This window comes from Enhydra lutris, unplaced genomic scaffold (assembly GCF_002288905.1).
Source record: "Enhydra lutris kenyoni isolate GAN:26980312 unplaced genomic scaffold, ASM228890v2 scaffoldscaffold48, whole genome shotgun sequence".
Lineage (NCBI taxonomy): Eukaryota > Metazoa > Chordata > Mammalia > Carnivora > Mustelidae > Enhydra > Enhydra lutris.
In genome coordinates, this window is record NW_019154132.1 from 6,370,472 (window position 1) to 6,392,281 (window position 21,810).

The 21,810-nt window shown below is 45.6% G+C and overlaps 1 protein-coding gene across 1 annotated transcript in view; it reads right to left on the reverse strand.

The window, feature by feature from the left end:
• LOC111156704 (coagulation factor XIII A chain) overlaps positions 1–5,233 on the reverse strand; it is a 161,929-nt gene extending 156,696 nt beyond the window's left edge. Inside the window, exons 1-2 of the mRNA XM_022517741.1 lie at positions 5,072–5,233; positions 3,118–3,265 (exon numbers count right to left, since the gene is read on the reverse strand). Of these exons, the coding sequence (XP_022373449.1) occupies positions 3,118–3,247 (130 nt within the window). The 5' untranslated portion in view covers positions 3,248–3,265; positions 5,072–5,233. The remainder of the gene's footprint in view (positions 1–3,117; positions 3,266–5,071) is intronic.
• Positions 5,234–21,810: the final 16,577 nt, after the last annotated feature.

Genomic DNA, 21,810 nt, shown 5'->3' on the forward strand with positions numbered 1-21,810 from the left:
ACTAAACATTCAGAAGAGTCTATTAGGAAGAGATGCAAATCCAGCATTCTGAGGAGATTTTCACATACTTTAATTGGCTACAACTGAGTTCAGAAGGGGGCATTAAGTACCCTTAAAACACATGAGGACATGAAACATTGGCACTGACTGGCTTGTCCCATCTCCGGGGTCTCACTGTCACCTCACCTCAAATATTCCCTTTTTTTTTTTTTTTTTTTTTTTTTAAATATCATGCTGCTGTATGGGAAGTACCTAATGTGAGTTTATACATTTTGAAATGCATGCTAAAGTCATTCTTAACCAAATATTCACAAAAGCTCTGAATTAAGGGTATCATTCACACTCAGTGTACATTGTATCTATCCATCTATCTATCTATTATCTATCTATATATCTCTACTGCCACAGAACTATTTGAAATGAAAAATCCGCCATTTATCCTTTTTCTCCTCTTTCCTTTCTGCCTTCTCAGTCACTTTGGCAAGAGCATCTTGCTGAAACTTTTGGAAAAGGTTTCCATTGAAACAAATGAGGAGAGTTTGACTTAGGACTTTGTGAGCCAAAGCTGTCCTCAGTCAGGAGCTCAGGGAGCTTCAAGCCCTCTTGGTCGCCCCTAGGGGTCACTGCATAAACTGCAAGAAGTGCAGCTAATCACACGTGACAGCCTTCACAGGGGATGACTTGGGAGAAACTGATGTATTTTGTGTCAGGAAACCTGCTTTTGGCACTATTACAGAGAAATGTGAAATGTAAAGAATAAGTAGGAGACAGTTCTTGATCACATGGTTTGTATACTGGTATTTTTCTTCTGTTCTACTCATCTAGGAGTTCCCCCATGATACCTGGGTTCAGAGATCCTATCCTCAGTGTGTAGTACTTAGCTCACCTGTGGGAGACAGATTAAATAAAGGCATGTTTTTAAAACCTGGAGCCTGCTATTAGTAAGATTATAATGACTCTAGGCCTGATGAGTCACTCAATTCTCAAGTTATTAACTGTTCATTCATTCTACAAATAGTCATTGGACACTCACATTCCTCTGCCAAAGCCTGTAATAGGTACCTCAGAATGTCACTTGGGCTGTGGACACCTATGATTGCCAAGCAAATGATGAATGATTTTTCAAAATAATTCCCCACCCGTGCCTCGAAAAATAAATACACAGAACACAGGAATCCCAGATTTTTACAAAATCATCCTACCTACTCAATTATCTGTTAGTTCTGATTTCTTATTAACCGCATTTTTTCCAGATTTCAGATATACAGCTCCTGCAGGCTGTTAATGTTCCCCTTAGAAATAAGTGTTCACTGGGGTGGGCTCCTAATCTTGTAGGGTATGATATCTTGCACATTCCGAATCAATGAGTACTTGTTGGTTAACTCCCATAGACCAAGTGTCTCATAGACACTAGTCTTTTGATCATCATGGCAACTGTGAAGTAGGTATTACTTCCATTTTCTTGTTGGAGAAACTGAGGCTCCCTGGGTGGCAAAGTGAGTAAGTGACAAATGAGGAACCAGAACCTAGTTCTTCTGAATCCTGAACAAAGGGGTTCTTTGCTACATCTCACTGCCTCTGTTCACACTTCTCCTCACTGTTCCTTTGCCCCTTTCTCTTTCTGTTCTTTCTGCCCACGTCTTCCAGCACCCTGGCCCCCATTCCACAGGGCCAAGAGACTTGTCTGCCAGAGGGGGATTTTGCTAAAAAACTGAATACACCAAGGTATAATAATTTGCTCATAATTGCTTGATAGTTTGATGTCTGCATGCTTTCCAATTTATTTGCTTTCTTAGAGAAAGAAAAGAAAAGAAAGGAAAAGAAAGGAAAAGAAAAAAAGAAAAGAAAAGAAAAGAATAAACCCAAGATTGGGCAATGAAGAAGTGAACATCAGCTACTTACTCTGACCTCAGTTTCCCCACCTTATAACACGGGGATTTAGATGAGTTGATTAGCAAATCCTTTATAACTCAGTTTTGTGGCTCTAATGGTGGAGTTGTAGGGAATGCAGCGCCCCACTGGGAGAGAGAGCTCAGAACTACAAGTTCACAGGTCTGTCCCAAGCCTTCCACTCAACTGGAGAAGCCCTTTGGTGAGCTCCCCCCTCCAAATCTGCATGGTACCTTACTGTGTGGTACTCGATATCTCTGTTTTCACAGTTGGACAGCAAATTGTCTAGACATGATAGTAACACAATCAAACCTGTCTGCAAGGTGCAGGCAGTTCTCTGATTTGCTCTTGCATTGTTCTTTCCCTTTGCTTTCAACTGCTGATCTCTTTCTGAGGAAGGGGATTAACCATGTATCACAGGGTGATCCTGGGCATCTGCCCCCAGCAAGTGGGTGTCCACCTCCCGGGGAAGCCAAGTGCAGAGTACCCTCAGGAGCAGAAGTGGACTTGCTGCAGGAGTGCTACTGACAAAAAGTGGTCCATGCGAGATGCCATTGGGGGACATGAGTCTGAATGTCCCTGCTGTGGCCCAGGGGAATGGCGTCTGTGTCACCAAGCCACTGCTGGCACCTGGGCTCTGTCACAATTGACAGGGCTGAGTGGAGGTCAGCTGCTGGCTGCTCCTCCCAGAGCAGGTCCCTTGGGATCAGTGGAGGCGAGAGCAGGGGAAGCAGCTTGCCTCACCAGGCTGTTCTGGAGAGACGTAGAGGGCTTCCATCTCCATTACTGTCAGAGTCTGGCATCTTTTGCCAACTCTGAAATTCACAGCAAAGGAGAGAGAAGGGAGGAGGGAGAGGGAAAGAGGCACAAGCCAGACAATCAAAACAGCCACAATATTTTGGAAGTGGAAACTTCCAGCTAGAGAATATTTTTAAAAACAGAACAGTAGCGCTGGAAGAGGCATCCACTGAGCCAATGCCCTTGTTTTCTAGAGGAAATAGCTAAGAGATAGAAAGACAGAGTGACTTCCCTGGGATCACAAAGCTATTAAGTGGCAGAACTGGGACAAGAATCTGGATCTTGGGGCCTTTTACCACTGAAAAGAAGGCTTGGGAGTCTTTAATACCAGACACTGGCAGGGGAGCCGCTTTTGTGGGAGCCTAGTGGAGACAAAGGGTGCTGACCCAACCAGCACCTGCAGGGAGGAGCAGGTGGCCGACCCTGTACCTTGCAAATTGACACTTCGGGGCACCAGCCCCTGCAGTTCCACAGTGGGGAGATCATCCTCTGCCGCATTGGACGCATTGCGGGGCAGGGCTCTCCTGCCTCCAAATGCAGGCTCCGAGGTCTCAGACATTCTCAGTTTCACAAGCTCCTTATGGGAGAGAAAGGGAGACACAGAAAAGGAATGGGAGACAAGTTACATTTGAGACAAGGATTCAAAAATAGAGAAGCAGACATATCTGTGTGGGATAGCACATTTTGAGTTTCACATAAATAAAACTTGAGAAGTGGCAGTAAGGATTATTCTAATGATGAAGTATAGTTCCCCAAGGATCTCGGGGAGATTTCTTGTTTGTCAAAACACATGGAAAGCAGAAGAAAAGGGGCTTATCTGAAGAAAGAAAAATGTAAAAGATTTTAGAAAGCAGGGTTCCCCCCCTCCATTACCCCTAAAGGCAGTATTTTTGTAAGAAACATTTATTGTCATATGCCCAAACATATGTCCATTTCATATAGACTTAAGAAGGCCTAAGTCACTTCTAAGATTAAAGTTATCCAACCATGTCCAGGTAAGTGTTCATTTTTGCAACTTCATTCAACCAATGTTTAGTGAGAGCCTACTATGTGCCAGGCTGTGATCTGGGCACTTGGAATACATCAGAGAACAAAACAGAAGATTGTTGACCTAGAGCTTCCAGTCCAGTGAGGGTTAGGGTGGAGGCCACACTTTGCAGAAGTAAACAGAAAAGGGTATAACAAGGTGGCAAGTGCTTTGGAGCCAGGACCACACAGAGCAGGAGAAGGCAAGTGGAGTCTGGGTGGGTAAAGAGGGTACATTGCGATTTTGAATTAAGGCTATTAATAGCCTTTCTCTAAATGTACTTGGTCAGTGGTGCTAACACTGCCTTTGCTCCAAGCCTGCTTCCCCTTCCTCTGGAGTTTGCACAGGCAAGAAGCCAGCTTAAACACCACATACCTCACTGTTAGGCCCCAATCAGCACTTGTTGACAAACTGACCAAAGAAAGGAAGCCCTTGTTTCTGGCCCAAATGGAGCTTTCACCTTGATCACGTGGATCCCCCAGTCATGACTCTTGGTTATTTGGCTCTTTTCAAAAAAACCAAGCACACCCTCAAAAGATGAAGAGCCTCCACTATAAAGGCAACCAGAGTAGACTGTTCCAGAAACATGTTGAGCAAAGGCAACACAGCTGGAGACAAGAGAACCACTTGCCAGGTAGGGTATTGGGTCTGGGAAGCAGACAGCAATATTTGCAAGCATAAAGTCTGAATTGGTTTCCATAAATACCTACAGACATATTTCCAAAGTCTCTAGTGAGCTGAGGGGACAGGGAGAAAGGGTTAATGATGGAAGGAAGAGTTAATGATGGAAGGTAAGAAAAAGCCATCCTCTGGAGGAAAATAACCCCCAGGTGGGCTTAGGATCACTAAGGGAGGGGGGAGTTTGGGGGAGAACAGAGTAGAGCAGTGCAGTAGCCTGTTGGGAGAGAGAACCCAGAAAGCAGAGAGCTGGGGAGCCCCAGGTGCTTGCCAGGTAAGAGGAGCCTGTGCAGGTTGAGTGCAGGTGGGCAGAAGCACCCTCCTCTCCACGGGTCTTGGAGGGCGTAAGTGCTCAAGTTCAGCTCTTGCATTGGGAAGGGGAAAGGGGATGCAAGGGGATGCAGAGCCAAGACAAGTAGGTGTTCTTACCTGCCCCCGCCCCTGTCTCTCTCTCTCTCTCTAACCTTCTGTCTCATCCCTCCACAGTTTTCTCCACTGAGGAGAAGGGAACTCCCTTGGGGGAGCCCTCCCAAGTCCCTCATTCCCATCTGGTGGCCTTCCTGCAAGCAGAGCCTTCAGGAAATCTTGAAGGAGTGCGAGAAGTCCCTGCTTGGACGGAAGTGGGGCTGGGTAGGCGCGGAGAAGGGGGCCAGGAAACGTAATGGGGGCGCCTCTTACCCCTGTCCCCTATACCCGGCGCAGCAGACGCCTGAGGGATCGCAGGAAAACTCCAGGGCAGGAAGGCAGGCGCAGCCGGGCCCCTTGGCTCCTGGGTGCAGGTTTGCGGTGAGGCCTGGCGGGAGGGGCGGCTGCTTACCTGCGGTCCCCGCCCGAGGTGCCCTAAGGCAGGCTGGCTCTGTGCAGCTCAGAGGTACTTCCTCAAAAGGACTCAGGAAAAACGACAAGAAAGTTGGCTCTTAAATAACTTCCTAACAGCCCCCACCCTCCACCCTCCCCTCCCGTCCCACAGGGTTTTCTCCTCCCCCTTCTTGACAGCTGGAGCAAACAGAGCAGCTTCTAGGACTTTCTACTTATTTCTGCCATCCGGAGTTATTCTGGCATGAGCCCCTCCTCCGACCCACGCCCCCCTTACTTCGGAGTTCCTAGCCCTGCTTCTCCTCACCATCCCCCCTCCAGCTCTGCAGCCCCTCAGCAGAGGCTCCTCACACCCTGCCTCCTCCCTTTCCTCAGGGGGGCTGGAAGGGTCTTCCTCCACAGGGCAGTGTCGCCACTGGGGATTCTGAGGTTGGCTGCTTGGATGAAGGGTGGGTCTGCCCTCTGGCAGACAGGTCACAGACAGCAGTGACCAAGCATAAAGCAAGAGGAAGGTGTCCTTCTTGTCAATAAGGCTGAGGGGGATGGTCTGTGTTCTTGAAGCATCCATGCGAGCCTCAGCCACCACCTTACTGCAGCACTTCCCACAGGAGGGGAGGCCCAGCCCTGGGGAAGATGAGTAAATAACTTTAAGTGTCACAAAAATTAGAAAAGAACACTTTTTTTCCCCTGAAAACCATTTTGGTTTATCTTCAGATAACTGGAGAAATAGAAAATTTTTCTTCTGTGTATATGTTTTTTTCTGATTCTTTGTCTCTCTAAATACTCTTATTTTCAGACAGGGCTATTTTTAACCCTTTTTACTGTCTTCAAATTTCTGAACTTGCCCCTTGATCTAATTTCATAGACAGAGGGGGAATAAAAAAAGACCACTGATTAGGAATTCTCTAAATTTTCTGCTACCAATCTATGAACTTGTTTGCAAATGCCTATATTCCCCTCTTTCTTCCTCTTACTAAAGTGGAAAATGGTTCCAGTCACCCCTTTGCCCATGGCCAAGTGCACGAGGCCCTGCCTTTTTGCCTGTGGTCTATGTCACCTTGTTCTTCAGGGCCTCGTCATACTGTATATCCTTTCTTTCTCCTCTATCTTAAAGCTCCCACTTGAGCAGCTGCTCCCCACCAGCATTGACACAACTTCAAGGCAAGTCTCTTCAGTACTTGCTCAAACCTTCCCTGGGCTCACATGCCCCCAGCTATTGCTCCCCTCTCTCCTCTTCATTGCAATCTTCTGCCATCTGACATCTGCTCCATCATTCTGTTGAAACTAGCTCAAGGTCACCAATGACCTGTGCTAAATCCAAAGGAAAGGATTCTGTTCTAATTTACTTAACATTAGGAGACATTAAACTTGGGCACTCTTAACCTTGAAGGTCTGTTCTCCTGGATTCTGGAGCATTACACTCCTCTAGTGCTGCATGCACCCCCTTGGATAAATGTGGCATTCCCATCGTTCTTATTTCCCATCTGTATCCTGACATGTCCCAAATCTAGGTCTTTAGCCATGATCTTTTCTAGAACCTCAGAATCCCCAATGTAAGTGCCTTCCAACCATCTTGGCATGTCCCAGTGATAACTCACACTCATCATGTCTAAAATGAGATGTGTAATTTCCCCTGAAAACCTGGTCCATCTCAAAAGTTCCCTATCTCAGTGAATGCCACCACCCTACTTTCTGTTGCCAAGCCAGACATGTGGTGTTGTTCTCGGCACTTCCTTCTTTTCCTCCCCTCAACCCCCAAATCCAATCCCTCAACAAATACTTTCTATTCTTCCTCTTAAATAGCTCTCGAATCTACCCATTCACTCCCACTCCCACAGTGGAGGTTCAGACTCCCGCATCATCCTTGTCAAATCTCCAGATGTCAAAATCTCCAGAACCACCTACCGCTTCCGATCTTGACTCCTCCAGTCCATTCTCCACACTGCAGTGAGAAAGAGCTTTGAGGGGCTTAAATCTGGAGTCAAATTCTTTGCACAAGCTCTTCTATCACCACTTCCATTTGCTCTTAGGATAAATTCCAAACTTTGGTTGACTGGGTTTTTGCAATGTCGGTCCTACTTTGTCCTCCATCCCCTTCTCTTTCACTCTCTCTTGCCTTCTGCAATGAACGCCCACTCTACCCACCTCCTGCCCACCTCACCCCCCGCAGCCCCTTGTGGTACGTTCCAGCCCCAGTGATTTCCCTGCTTGTACCACTTGTACCATGGCCAGAAACACACTCCACTCCTCTTGCCTCCTCTCACCACTGGACTATTTCTTATTCACTCTCCAGATCTCAGCCCAAACTATACACATGTCCTGCAGGAGGTGGCCTTGTCCTGGTGCTTCTCATACAAAGCAGCCACTCTCTGTCTCCTTGTCTGTACTCCCACTAAACTGTATGAGAGTAGAGACCCTAGCTGGAGTTCCCCAGAATAGTCTGCTGACCATTCGATTACTCAAAGCCCATCCTTTCCATGCTCTTTGTTGAGTGATAAAGAAGGACCAGCCTACTCTGGTAGTTCTTCTGGCAAAAATCAAGCCTGAGTGTCCAGGATTCCTAGAGACCCCCTTGCCTATGTGGGTCTGGAGAAGAGCCAGGCAGCTTGGCTCCCTTCAGATTAGGTGGCACAGCTGCCAGACCCCCTGGGATTCCTGACTGTGCTATGCATTCAGGAGAGGTCTGTCACCCTCACAAGTGCCACCTCAGCGCCGCTTTGGACCTGAGACTCACTCATTATTGTGTGACTACGCACATGTATTATTTAGCTTTCTAACTTCCCCAAACCACTGACCCAGAAGAATTAACAAAGCAGTGGCTTTCCTTGTGCCTAAAACTAGTGTCAATAGCAGAGTGTCTGAGGACACCAAGCACAGAGATGTTAAGATGCTACAGATGTTATAAAAAAGTCAGTCACATCTCTGTTACTGATATTACAGAGCCTTTTCTCATAGCATGGGGGCTTAGAAGTCAGAACAAAGTTTTCTGGCCATACCATGAACCTTGAACTCTGCCCCCCCCCCACCAAATGTGACTATGGTAGAAGCAGCTGGATGAACAGACTCTGAACTCTGTGGTGTCCTTTGTTTCTGAATGTTTCTTGCCTGGCGTGGAGGTGGCACACTATAGGTATTTAAGGAACGTTGCATGTGGGGTCTAGCTGGGGGGGGGAAAAACAAAAAAACACCTTGGATATTTTTAAAAGAAGGAATTGAACACAGGGGTTTGGTTACATGGGTGCCAGAAGAGACCAGAAGCCAAAGAGGGAAATCAAGTCAATTAACTCAGCAGTTAGCAACAGCAGGGGAGTGGTGTCATCCCAGCACAAGGGTTAGGGTCATCACCAGAAACCCTGTCTGTCTGAGGCCAGGAGGGAGGGAAGAATGACTCTGGCTCTTCTCTTCTTCCCTTTCTACTTTCCCTCCAGTGTCTCTCATTTGCTCAATTTAATGAAAATCAGTTGATAAAGGAGTCTGGGCAACACAGTCCACAAAGCTGGCACCACCACACCGGGGTGGAGAGGGCTTCCCAAGATCACCTCCAGGTTTGATGATTCACCAGGCTGTCATCCTCACAGCTGTGATTTATTGTGGTGAAAAGATGAAAATCAAAATCAGCAAAGGAAAAGGCTCATGGAGTGAAGTCCAAAGAAAGCCAGGAGCAAACTTCCAAGAGTCCCCTCCCAGTGGAGTCAGACACATGGTTACATCCCCCAGCTACGAATGTGACAACACATGTAAAATATTGTCTACTAGAGAAGCTCATTAGAGACCCAGTGCCCAGGGTTGTTGTTGGAGGCTGGTCACACAGGTACTCTGCTGAGCATGTACCAAACTCCAGACTCACAGAAGGAAAGCAGGTGCTCAGCATAAACTGTGCTCTCTGTCCAAAGAGCGTGGGCACAGAGAGCCATGCTCATCAGTCAAGGAACAGTGGGACTCCTGAAGTCCAAGGTCCCAGATGCCAACCAAGGGCTAGCCCTTTAAAGAAGGCTTTCTGGGGAGAGTAGTCTCAGGTGTGCTGTGTTGACTCCTTTCTCCATATCACCCACCCTGTCCCCCCCATGCTCCCCCACACACCCAAAACAGAGTAAAGCAAGGACAAAGTGAGGAGTGGATCTCAGGGTGAACAGTTGCAGTGAGGTCAGTCCCTTACTCTCCCTTCTAGACATTGCTATCAGGGTCATAGTAATGGCTTGGAGCAAGCGGAAGCTCTCAGGGGAAGGTCCTTGACTGGGTTAATACAGGTTCCCCACACACACTTTCTCTGGCCTCACTGGCTCAGGATGGGACCTCTGAAGAGGTGTACATTCTCTCGGAGTGCATAAGCCCTAGCACACCTTCTCACTTTCCTGCAACTGAAGAAGCCATGATCCTGGTGTCCTGTTGATTGAAACAGAGCTGCAATTAACTCCTCATTGCCTATTCAAGGGGCAGGGCAAGAATATCTACACCTGTCACTTAGGGATCCTGGCTCCCGTCAGAAATATGTAACAACCTCTGGAAGCCTTAGGTGAGCAGAAGGTGCATGCGATGGGAGGAAGAATTCCAAGTTACCTTACTTTGACTTGTTCAGTCTGAGTTCTCATTTCTAGGGTATGGACACTCTTCTCTCTAGATATATTACCATCTCTCTCCTATTTGGCAATATCCAAAAGCAGACTGTGTGCTCAGGGGATGACTTTTCCGGCAAACTCTATTTGATTTATATGCAAAACATCACAACCCAAACAAACAAACAAAAAATCAGTCACGTCTGGACCCTGTTGGTTTTTTCCAGTTGAAATAGGACTTGGATTTTGTTGGTTATAGATGTGGTTGCACAGGGAGTGGATATAAATAACAATGAAGTTGCCAAACCCTCCAACATAAATGATCAAAGTCCACCTCTTGGGGAAGACTTTCTCCTCCAGTGACCTTGAGTCTTAGGAATTGGGGGGGAACTTTCCACTCCAGGAGAGGTGGTGTTGGGGAGAGGATGGGAGGGAGGTTGGGTGGAAAGTTTACAATCACATTCCAGCCACCAGAGTGAGCAGTCAGTAAAGGAGAGTGGGCCTCTGCATCCATTCAAGTCTTGATAGAAGCCTCAGGGGAGTCGTCACAAAGTCTGACGATGACATTTAAAGCCACGAGAAGGAATTTATAAAGCACCATCACATCTGCCTCTGTAACAGGGCTTGGGTTCTGAGAAAGGACTGCTCCTCCAAAGGTTCTTTCCCTCTTCTTTTAGGAGAGATGTAAACCCGCAGCAGTGACAGTTCCAGATGGCAGATGCTTCTCCTTGTTTCAGCTTCCCTAGGCATGACCCTCTTGCCAGCATTCTGCCATCATCTTTAATCTACATTCCCAGGAACAGCAGATTGCTGGGTTCGGTCTCCTCATGGCAGGGTCCTCCAGGAGGGCCCATGGAGGAACGCAAGATTTAACTAATGCACTGGTGAGCTTACCAAGTACATATCCCTGTCTTTACTATTATTGTCATTTTTAATTTTGGTAAAATATACGTAACATAAAATTTACTGTTTTAACCATTTTTTTGTAGATTTTATTTATTTATTTGACAGACAGAGATCACAAGCAGACAGGCAGGCAGAGAGAGATAGGAAGGGAAGCAGGCTCCCCGCTGAGCAGAGACCTTCCCCCCGATGTGGGGGTCAATCCCAGGACCCTGGGATCATGACCTGGGCCGAAGGCAGAGGCTTTAACCCACTGAGCCACCCAGGTGCCCCTGTCTTAACCATTTTTAAATGTGCAGTTCAATGGTGTAAAGTATATTCACAGTGTTGTGCAACCAACCTTCAGAATTTCTTCATCTTGCAAAACTGAAACTTCATATCCATAAAATAATTGTGTGTCTGAGTGTGTATGTAAGGATGTTTGTGAGTATGTGCCTGTGTGAGTGGGTGTGTGTCTGAGTGTGTATGTAAGGGTATTTGTGGTTGTGTGCCTATATGTGAGTGCATTGACTTTGTGGGTGATCGTAATTGTGAGTGTGTGCCCATCTGTGTGAGCATATGTGCAAGGACAAGGGAGGACAGAAGAACTGGAGCAGGGATGGCTCACTGTGTGGACTCTTGGAGGTGGGTTTAGCTTTGGGAAACTCTTCATTGGCTTCCAAGTACCTCCTGAGTTCTGGCTGGACTTAAGGAGACTCTAAGAGAGCTCTGTACTCTTTAAAAGACTCAAAATATGACAAAAGTTACCTAGAACTAGATCTCTTACAGATGAAGGCCTTCAAACTTGAGGAGAGATTTTATAAAATGTTGATTAATTGGAGACATCCAGACTAGGGGACAGATGCCCTGATGAAGCCATAACCAGCCTCACCAGCATGCAGCATGGACACATGGCAAGACCTGCTTCGTTTTTTATTCCCTTCCTTACTCTAGCGGTACCCAGACTCTATTGATCACAGAAGCAGGGCAAGACACCCCATATCCACCCATCCTGTTTACCTCGCTTTTCAGGAGAAAAAGCATTCAGTGATAACAAAGCATTATGAAAAAAAAAAAACAATTAAAATAGAAATGTAACAATGCATATTGAACAAAATGGCCAGCAGAAGTGAAACCCAAAGTAATGCCACAGATTTGTTTCAAATAATGTACTGATTGAAAGAATAGTGGCAATGGAAAAACACCACTAACCCCTGGATAATGGGGAGGCACTACAAACAAGTCCAGAATGCCAATTACCTTTGTGTGCCTGTGTGCAGGAACCTTGCAAGCGTCCCCAAGTGTAATATGCAGCTGGAATTAGAAGCAAGACTTCCTCCCCTGCTACCTGTGTGATGGTGGGCAAGTTACTACCTTAATATCTCTGTACCTCAGTTCCCTCACCTGTAGAGTGTGATCAAAATAGTGTTTGGTTCGCAGGTTATGCAGGTCAAAGAAGAGGGTATTTCTGAAACACTGTGCAGCCCCTGGCGTGCAGCCCCTGGCACACAGCCAACACATTTCCAATGGTGGCATGTGTGACCTGAGCAAACCCTTCCCACCTGTGATGAATATTTTAACTTTTCCTAATAATTGATATCATCTGTACTTTCATTATCAGGGAAGTGAATATTTAACTTGCTGATAATTTGGGAGGAGATCATAATCAGCATTTACTGAAGGAAAATTCTTCAGGAGTTTGAGGAATTTGATAATTGGCAGGTTGCAGGTGTGCACACAAGGATACAAGTGGGTCTGTTTCTGACTGAAGTGAATGAAAAACCTTCCAACACAAGGATGCTGTCCAGGGAGCAGGTGTTTGTTACATAGCAATGGATAACTGGGACACATTAGTTCAACAAGTGTTTATCTAACACCAGCTATTGGTGGGCTGTGTGATGAGTAAGAGAAGGATTTTGATTGGAGCATGCCAAGCAAGTGGACCAGCTTTTGTGTGGTCTTGGAAGCTGACATCTAAGTTGGATCGAACTCTTCTAAGGGGACTCTAGGGAAGAGTGCCCCAGTCTATGGCAGTCACTATGCCCACAACCCTGTGTTCCCTGTTGTGATCATACAATGGCATCTTCTTCCTGATGAGGTTAAGTAGTAGAACTAGGCAAGCGAGACTGTTCTGAAGGGAAGCAAAAGCAGAGATAAACACTGAAACTTAGAAACTGGAAGAGGACCTTCGAGTAAGGGCAAGCCGGAAATGGAGAGGACGTGATGTTCTGCTGGATGTTCCCAGCAGCAGAAACTTCTGGATAAGGATTTATGAATTTCCAAAGCAAGCCAAAGGCCATTGCATAATCACATGTGTGGGTGCCAAGATCTAGCCAAAGAAGGGGGCAAGTTCTCTTTTCTTTGGTGCTCACTCGGCAATTTCTGGAGGGAGGCTTGCAGTGAGGTGCAGTGTCGGTGCAGAGTCCTTCCTGTGAATGTGTTTCTTGTTAGTGCATTTCTGCGATCACTCATGCAGTCCAGCCACCATGTGGAGGGATCATTTGGAGGGCCACATGGAGTGGTGGGGGTCCTGAGACTACCTGGATGGAAAGAGGAACCGGCTGTCCCAGTGTCCTAACTGCATCCAGTCTTCACCTGTCCCTGACCGTTCACCACCTACAGGAGGCAGCCATCTTGAAAACACATCCTCTGGTCCCAGGCAATCCATTCCAGTGGATGCCACATGGAACAGACAAGCTACTCTGCTGAGCCCTGCCAAAATCATAACATTTTAAGCAATCAAATAAAGTAGCTGTTATTTCAGTCCACTAAGCTTTGGGATAGTGTGTTAGTTTGTTACATAGCAATACATAACTGCGACACTTAGTCCAACAAGTATTTATCTAACACCTACCATTGGTGGGCTGTGTGATGAATAAGAAATGTCACCTTTAAGTCATACACTCCAGACAGGGTAAGTGTATTTTTTTTTTAAAGATTTTATTTATTTGTTTGACAGAGATCACAAGTAGGCAGAGAGTCAGGCAGAGAGAGAAGGTGAAGCAGGCTCCCTGCTGAGCAGAGAGCCCGATGTGGGGCTCGATCCCAGGACACTGAGATCATGACCTGAGCTGAAGGCAGCGGCTTAATCCACTGAGCCACCCAGGCGCCCCCAGACAGGGTAAGTGTATTAAAAGCTAGGCTTTTGGAATTTAGTCAACAAGTCTGTTTCAATGATCTCATAGACTTCCAAATTTCATAGACATCTTCTCTTTCACTCCCGTGACAAATGTCTTTCACGTGGACCTGATCTGCCCTATAATATATATTCAAAATACATGTTGATTAATTGATGAATTAAAGTCAGTAGACTATCTGATCGATGAAAGCAATATGGGTTGCTGACAAAAAATAGGAAGTAAGAGCTTTCAGTAAATTATGTATGAAGAGCCGGTTTTACTTTGTTTCTTGCCTTAAACAGTCAGTCACTCATTTAAAGTTGTATTTCCAAGTCAGAGAGCCACATAAAAGGAAGCTCCAAGTAACTGCAAGGGTAAATAATGATTTGTGTTTTGTAAAATGCTTCACTCCTATATAGTAGTAATCCTTATTTAAGTAATCAGTGCCCAATCCCTCTCTCCATAGCCAGCTGCCCATTTACATTCTAACCTCCCCCGCCAACTTTCTTTGGGCCATTTATTCCATGGTTTTTATGTCCATCCAGTCAAACTTGTTTTAATCGTGGAGAGAGGACTGAGGGAAGCACAGGAGAGCCTTATACCCCCAGACCTGGGAATCCACTATGCATACCGTGGCAGCAACTGCCTGTCCCTAATCTGAGGACATATAGAGAGGGAACCATATACTTCCTGGAGGCTGAGTTTGGAAATATTGTCCCAGACACTTGGTATCCATGAATGGTCAAATAGCCACTCAATACCCTGACCCACTTCTGCCAACTTCTTCCTTCCGCACTTGCACTGTTTTCAACCATATACCCTTGAAAACTTTAGGCAAGATCTCATTTTGAGAGGGAGATGGTGCTACAGGAAAAGAAAAATAAAGTATGTCATAGATGAACACAATCAGGCTAATTCAATCAATTTGAGATTAACATGGCATGATTTCTTTCAAGTCTTTTGTCCCATGAGAGCACTAATTTATATTGTTTTCCATAGTACTAAGTTCTCTCTATATATGTGTATATTTGTACATATCTACATATAATCTATTGTTACTGCACATATTTTTAATTTCCATATGGATATAATCCTTTTATTATGTAGGAATTCTATGTGCATATATTTGCACACATAAAAAGCATATATGTTTACATATACATAAAACATATATATATATATATATATATGTATGTATTTGTATAGGCATAATGGGTGTCATAGGGTAGAACAGCCTAGAAAAAGATATGGAAATTAGAAATTATTTTGATTTTTAACATTTGCCTCCAAAATGTTTTTTTTTTTAAAGACTTATTTATTTATTTTAGAAAGAGAGGGTAACAGAGGGGCAGAGGGAGTGGGAGAGAGAGTCCCAGGTAGACCACACACAAAGCACGGAGCCCAACTCGGGGCTTGATCTCATGACCCTGAGCCAAAACCAAGAGTCAGACACTCAACTGACTGCCCCACCCAGCACCCTGCTTTCAAAATGTCTTCATCTAAAAAGGCAATTGTATCTTCTGTCACTCCTTAAATTGGAATTGATAATAGAAAACACAATTGTGATTTATTGCATAATATTAATACCTTCTAGTTGCTGGCATCTTACACCATACAAAGCATTTTCATGACTATTTAAGTCCCCAAACAACCCTCTGCAGTATCTCTGAACACAAATAAGGGAACTGAGGCTTGACAAGGTAAGGGACTTGTTCATAATCACACAGCTGCAAAGTTACACATATCTGGGGCTCAAATGAAAGTTTTGTTGTTTTTTTTTTCTAAGTCAAATTCAGTGTCTCAGCTAAAATACACTTTTGCCAAGCCACTCTCCTTCTCTTAGTCAAAATTTCTCTTTAAACTTACATGCTCCAAGGTCCCTGTAGAGTTGGACTCCTGTTACTCCTGGAAGACAATTAATTACATGTCTCCAAATCCTCCGAGTGGTGACACAGGCAAGTAGGAACCTGCCCAGTGGTTTCTAAGTAGAATAAGCAGGAGACACTAAAGTGAGGCTACCAGCCTGTACCTAGTGGGTGCCATCACTGTGAGTGGGGGCCCCTGGACACTGCAGGGACTAGACCTGGGTCCCCTCAAGCCTGACTGCAAAGCCCAGAGTTCACTGATAACTGAAACTCTTTGCCTCTTGAGTAACATCTCCTGAAGGAATGCAGAAGCGGAATGTGTACCTGAAGGAAGGACTCTACTAGGAAGACGTATGAAAACTGAACTAAACTAAGTCTGCCGCAAGGCGGACCCCAGCACTGACCTTTCACCAACTTCCTTCCTCATTATATTAAAAATCATGCCCAGAGGTGGATTTTTAACATGGTAATGAGACACATGATGCAAAGAAATATGACCTTTAAATGCACGAGGCACCAAGAAATCTCCACCTCTACACCCTCAAACACTTCTTCTTTCCTACCTCCGTCCCTTTAAAAACTTCCCCAGCCTTTGTTCGGAGAGCCAGCCTGAAGGACCGTTTGCCCGTTTGACCGTTGTGCTAGAGCACAGGTCCCAGTAAAGCCTTGCCTGAGCTCCCATTTGGCCTCTAGTCAATTTCTATTGCTCAGAATGCCCACAGACCCAAGCTGGTCACGCCTCTACCCACCCTTGTGGGTCAACACACTACAGTAAACTATAGCTTTTATTGGACCTCTGAATGGGCCAGGGATTCTGCTAGGTGCTGTAAGGGATTCAGCCACAAGCAAGAGAGATTGACCTTTTCCTCAAGGGCTGACAGTTAGTGCCTATGCTCACCAATGAAAGAAAAGAGCAACATGTACCATCCATCCTGGACACTTTAACCCAGATACACCTGCCCTCAAGAGCTCCTTCCCATGGCTCAGCTTTATGGAATTGTGTTCATTGTATTCCGGACCACCTTGGTTCCCCAGAGCAGGTTAGAACGACCCAGTACATCCACCATTACGATCCTTGGTCCAACCCTCACTTGGTTCTTCCCTAAGCTAACAATGCCTTCCAGCACAGGCAGGAAATCTGACAGAAGAACTTTCCAGTCTAACAAAGGATAGCGGAAAATGCCTCTGTGGCTGGGACTTGGCGATCAAAGTGCATCGCATGTGTTCATCAGCTGTAATCCCGATGGTTTCTATTTTACTCTGCATTAATTTTTTATGAAATCTCTCTAGGACCCAGGGGACCCGTAATTGGCTTTTAGTTCTTTATTCTGCGTGTCCTGTCTAATTGCCGAGATGGTTCCATGATAAGACTCACATTTTAAGGTGGTTTTATATATTTACCAGCCTTCCCATCTGCAGGCAAGCTCCCTTCACTGTGTGGAATGTTAATCACGTTTTTCTTTTGGTGGCGGGATGGAGGAATTATTGGGCTATTTATATATTTTCTTTTTAATATCATTTTCTCCCATCAGTGGCATTATGTACAGAGCATTGCCGACAACAAACCTCAGACTCTAATCTTCTGATTTCAGTTTGATTTTTTAAAAGATTTTATTCATTTATTTGAGAGAGAGAGAGCGCGCGAGCAAGCACGCGAGCAGGGGGAGGGGCAAAGGGAGAAGGAGAAGCTGACTCCCCTGCTGAGTGGGAAGCCTGACACGGGGCTCGATCACAGGAACCCCAAGATCATAACCTGAGCTGAAGGCAGTCACTTAACGGACTGAGCCACCCAGGCACCCTTTCCGTTTGATTCTTAAGGAGAGTATGAAATCTATGCAGTAGATGCAAGTCCCATTTCAAAGGAAGCTTGCTCTTGGTAGGAAACATGCTCTTATGGTTATGTGTGCATGATATGAGGCCTGTGGGGCCCGAGGGGGGTCTCCACTCCCCTTCAGAGCAGCAGTCCTGATTTTGTATTAGATTGTCTCTGGATCCTTTGGGGAAACCAGCTAGTGGCTCTCACAGCATGTCCTTGCCCCCCCCTTGCACCCTCAATATGAAAGGACCTTATAGACTATCTAGAAAACACTATCCTATAAAAATGAGAAGGGAGGCCTGGAGAGTTGCTTGTTGCCAATGGTCTCCATGCAAGGCCAGGACTACAATCTCTTTCTCTAATTTCAGATGTTCTTTTCCTTACCAACTTCATATACTTTTTGAAAGCTAAGAAGGAAAAAAGTGGTCATCTGACCATGCTTCCTTAAAGGGAAGCTAACAGAGGTATAACAGACCTGCCACCTGCTGCTGATTTTCTTCCCGTCGTGACTGTGGCTACACACCTTGGCAGGCGGCTTGCGGGAGTTCCCTGAAATGCAACGTCACATCCTTGACTTTTCCCCTTGGTTTCAACTGTTTGCAAAGTTTAGATTTTGCATTAGGAGTGATGTTTGCGGAGAAAGGGAAAGATTTCATTTTGGGCACTTTTGCCTTGATGCACTTTTCCCGGTTACCTGATTGCTTCGTGGGTTGAGGGTACCGTGGATCTGTGTGGGAGAGATCCCCTGTCTTGTGTGCTGGCAGCTCCAAGCTCCTGAGACTTCATTCACTGGAGTGTCTGCCTTTTGATGTGGCCCCTGGTTAGAAACCGCACTCCCCGTGGTCATTAGCCTCCTTGCTTCTGCAAAACTTCCCATCTAGGAAGCAGCTTCGGCACCACTGTTAAGTCTGAATTTGCTACTATTTAACTCACTCATCACAGACCATAAAAACCTCTGCTCCTTGAAGTTTCTCAAGTGTGTGAAAGCCGAATGTTGGGGAGGAGCTGCCTTTTAATGTATGTTTTGCCCTGTGTTCTCAGGGCAAAGAGGTATTGTTCAGCGGCATTTGTTCAGTCCTTGAAGGCGGAGGCAGTGCTTCTATTAGAAGCCTTGGTCATTCAAAGGGAAGCAATCAATGAGATTCTGCAAGTGGTCTTTGAACACTTCCTGTGACCTAAGAACAATGCGAGAGGCTGTAGGGCCAGGCCCCTCAAATACTGATGTGTTGTTGAATCAACTGGAGAGCTTCTGATTAGATAGGTCTGGGACAGGTTCCAATTCATTCGCATTTCTAAAAAGTGCCAAGGGATGCTGATGTCGTCTGTGGACCCTACTTTGAATAGCCCCACTATGAGAGACCCCTTAATGAATTTGTAGGGTTTTGTGGAAAGACAGTCAAATATTCAAATTAAGATAATGAGACAACACATAATGCAGGACCAAATAATCCAAGTTCCTAAATGCACACCAGAGAGAGGGAATGGCAAGGACCTTCAGGAGGTTGATGGGAACAGTGTGGACCAAACACATCAGACTAGTTGCTACTAGTCTGTGGTAGGAGTTGTGAGGTGACAGAGTTTTGGAGAAAGGGCATGATAATGGTTGGGTGGAGAATAGGGGAAAGCTCTCTGGGAGAGGAAAATAAAAGTGATATTTGGGGCTCCTGGGTGGCTCGGTTGGTTGAGCATCTGACTCTTGGTTTTGGCTCAGGTCATGAGCTCATGGGTCATGATCCCATGGGTTGTGAGATTGAGCTCCGGGTCAGCAGGGAGTGTGCTTGAAGATTCTCTCTCTCTGCCCATCCCCTTCTCTTGAGTAAATAAATCTTCTTAAAAAGGTGATATTTAATGATGATAAAGGTGATTATTTAATGGGGAATTTGCACTGAGAGTTGATGGGATTAGTTTTGCAGAGCACATAGTGTTAAAAAGAAGACCACAAAGCCAAAATGGCGTCACTTAGGTTAAGGGCCCAGGTCAGTAAACCAAGACTTAAGAGTACTTAACCTGACCACAGTCTCACCCCACACCCCCAGGATGGAACCTTTAACCCACTAACATGGGAATTTTCTGTTCAGCATAGGAAACTTATTGATAGACCCTTTCCTTCCCCTTAGGAGGAAGACCTTGCCTAAAACAATGGATTCTTTGCTAATAATTTATTTTCTTCCACCCCATCTCTACCTATAAAAACCTTTCCTTTTCTATAACCCTTTGGAGGTTCCTTCTACTTATTTGCTAGGTGGGAATGCTGCCAGATTCGTGAATTGATTAATAAGGCCAAAAACGTACTTGGTTGAATTTTTGTTATTTAACAGATTTGGTAGCAACAACGGGATTCAAAGTGAACTTCCAGAAGCATTTGGGGACTACAAGAAACACAACCATGGTATCCCTGAACCCTTTGAATTCACTGTGTTTCTTGACATTTCTGAGGGCTGGGGGTGAGTTCCTCTAGGTTCTGAGGAGCTCTGCTCTTTCTGCATTCAATCTCCCAGTTCTAATCGGCTTTCCTTTCTAGGCAGGTCAGGTGGACTGGCAAACATTTATGCCCGGTACCCAATGGAACTGGCATGTTTGTCCAGAGCCCAGCTGAGCTGGCAGAAGGGTCTGCCCAGAGCCAAGCCCCTAGACTTTCAGACCACATTTCCCCAGGTGGAAAACTCAGCGGGTATCCACAGGCATCGGTGGTGGTGTGTGCAGACCCTCCTGTGGCCAGAGCACAATCCCATTGCTTGGTTATCGCTGACGCATGAAGGCGCACGTGTTCACTGGACTTGTTTTGTGTAGATAAAGGCTGTTGCTGGCGGGATCTCAGAGGCCAAAAAGCCACAAAAAATGGTGGGCCTGGGTAGAACATTTAAAGTCTATTAAGGTGGGGGGCGCCTGGGTGGCTCAGTGTGTTAAGCCTCTGCCTTAGGCTCAGGTCATGATCTTAGGGTCCTGGGATCGAGCCCTGCATCTGGCTCTCTGCTCGGCGGGGAGCCTGCTTCCCCTCTCTCTCTGTCTGCCTCTGCCTACTTGTGATCTCTCTGTCAAATAAATAAGTAAAATCTTTATAAAAATAAATAAAAAAATAAAGGCTATTAAGGCTATTAGAATGCTTGCTACCTCAAGTGTCAAGATTAGATTGATACTAGGTCACTACCAACTTCAAGGAAGCTTCCATGCAATGAAGTTCACTATAAACCATGCACAATCCCCCACCCTTCTGCATGTCCCTTTTAGGTAATAGTTCAGCTCTTAGAGAAACTCAAAGGCTTAGCAAATCGGTTCCTTAAACTCTAGAGTCAAGCACACCATCTTATTGTACACCTGCTTATTTTATGTCTAAGGAATATACATAGTTCCAGAAGTTATACATTTCTAGCAAAAGCAACAAAAATCCTACTAAGCTTGTTTTGTGTCCTGAGGAACTTGGCTTGGTAACTATCATGCTGGGGTCCCCAAAATGAGGCCAGACAGATATGTGAGTTGCACCCCACCTGCGGCTAGATACAGCTGAACAGACATGTGGGTTCCCTCCATTTGTGGCCAAGGTCCTATCAAACGGCTGCCAGCCCTCAGGAGAATTACAGCCTAGCAACGCAGGGGCCGTTACGCGGAATGTTCCAATTAGATCAGATCATTTAAGAAGCGCACTTGAAAGCAAGGATTCCCAAATTAAACAGAATGGGATACCTGTTTTGATCGACAAGCTGAAGCTTCCAAAAGGTTTCGAAGTTTCAAAGTAGTTTCACTGCAAAAGGCTAATAAAAAATTAAAGATGTAAAAAAGTACCTAAAACAGAAGGCTATAAGGCCTCCTGCTGTTCCCTTTTCCTTGTGTACTTGTTCTGCTGATCCTCTGTCTCATTTCCACTCTGAAAAGACTACACAACTGAAACCAAAGTCTGCTGAGTTCATGGCCTTCCAGACACCCCCATATCTACCTTAAAGGGCCCCTATATGGGCTACTCCCAGAGTTGTAGAAATAAAGGGATTTTCTGGGAAATTGCTATTATTTCCTAAAACAGCCCAGGGGGACCTTCGGCAAATAGCAGAGCCTCCTGAGGGGATCCTTGAAAAACTGGCAAAAGCCAGCGGAGGTTGAAAAATCTTAAGAGAATTAGTGCTTCCAAATCTCTGTCTGTAGTGCCCACTGGAGAGAGGAAAATAAAATTTCACCTTGTCCGTTCCTTTTCAAATCCAGACCCAGAGATAGCTATTGTCTTCTCATTTGCCTTGTGTAACTGTGTTGGTTCTCTGCCTGCCTGGGATGTGTCGGTTGTTGGTTCTTTCTTTTGGCTATCACTGGGAGTGACCCTGAATTTGGAGAAGGTAATAATACCCTTTGCACCCTCTTTAATGACCCCTCTTACACTAAA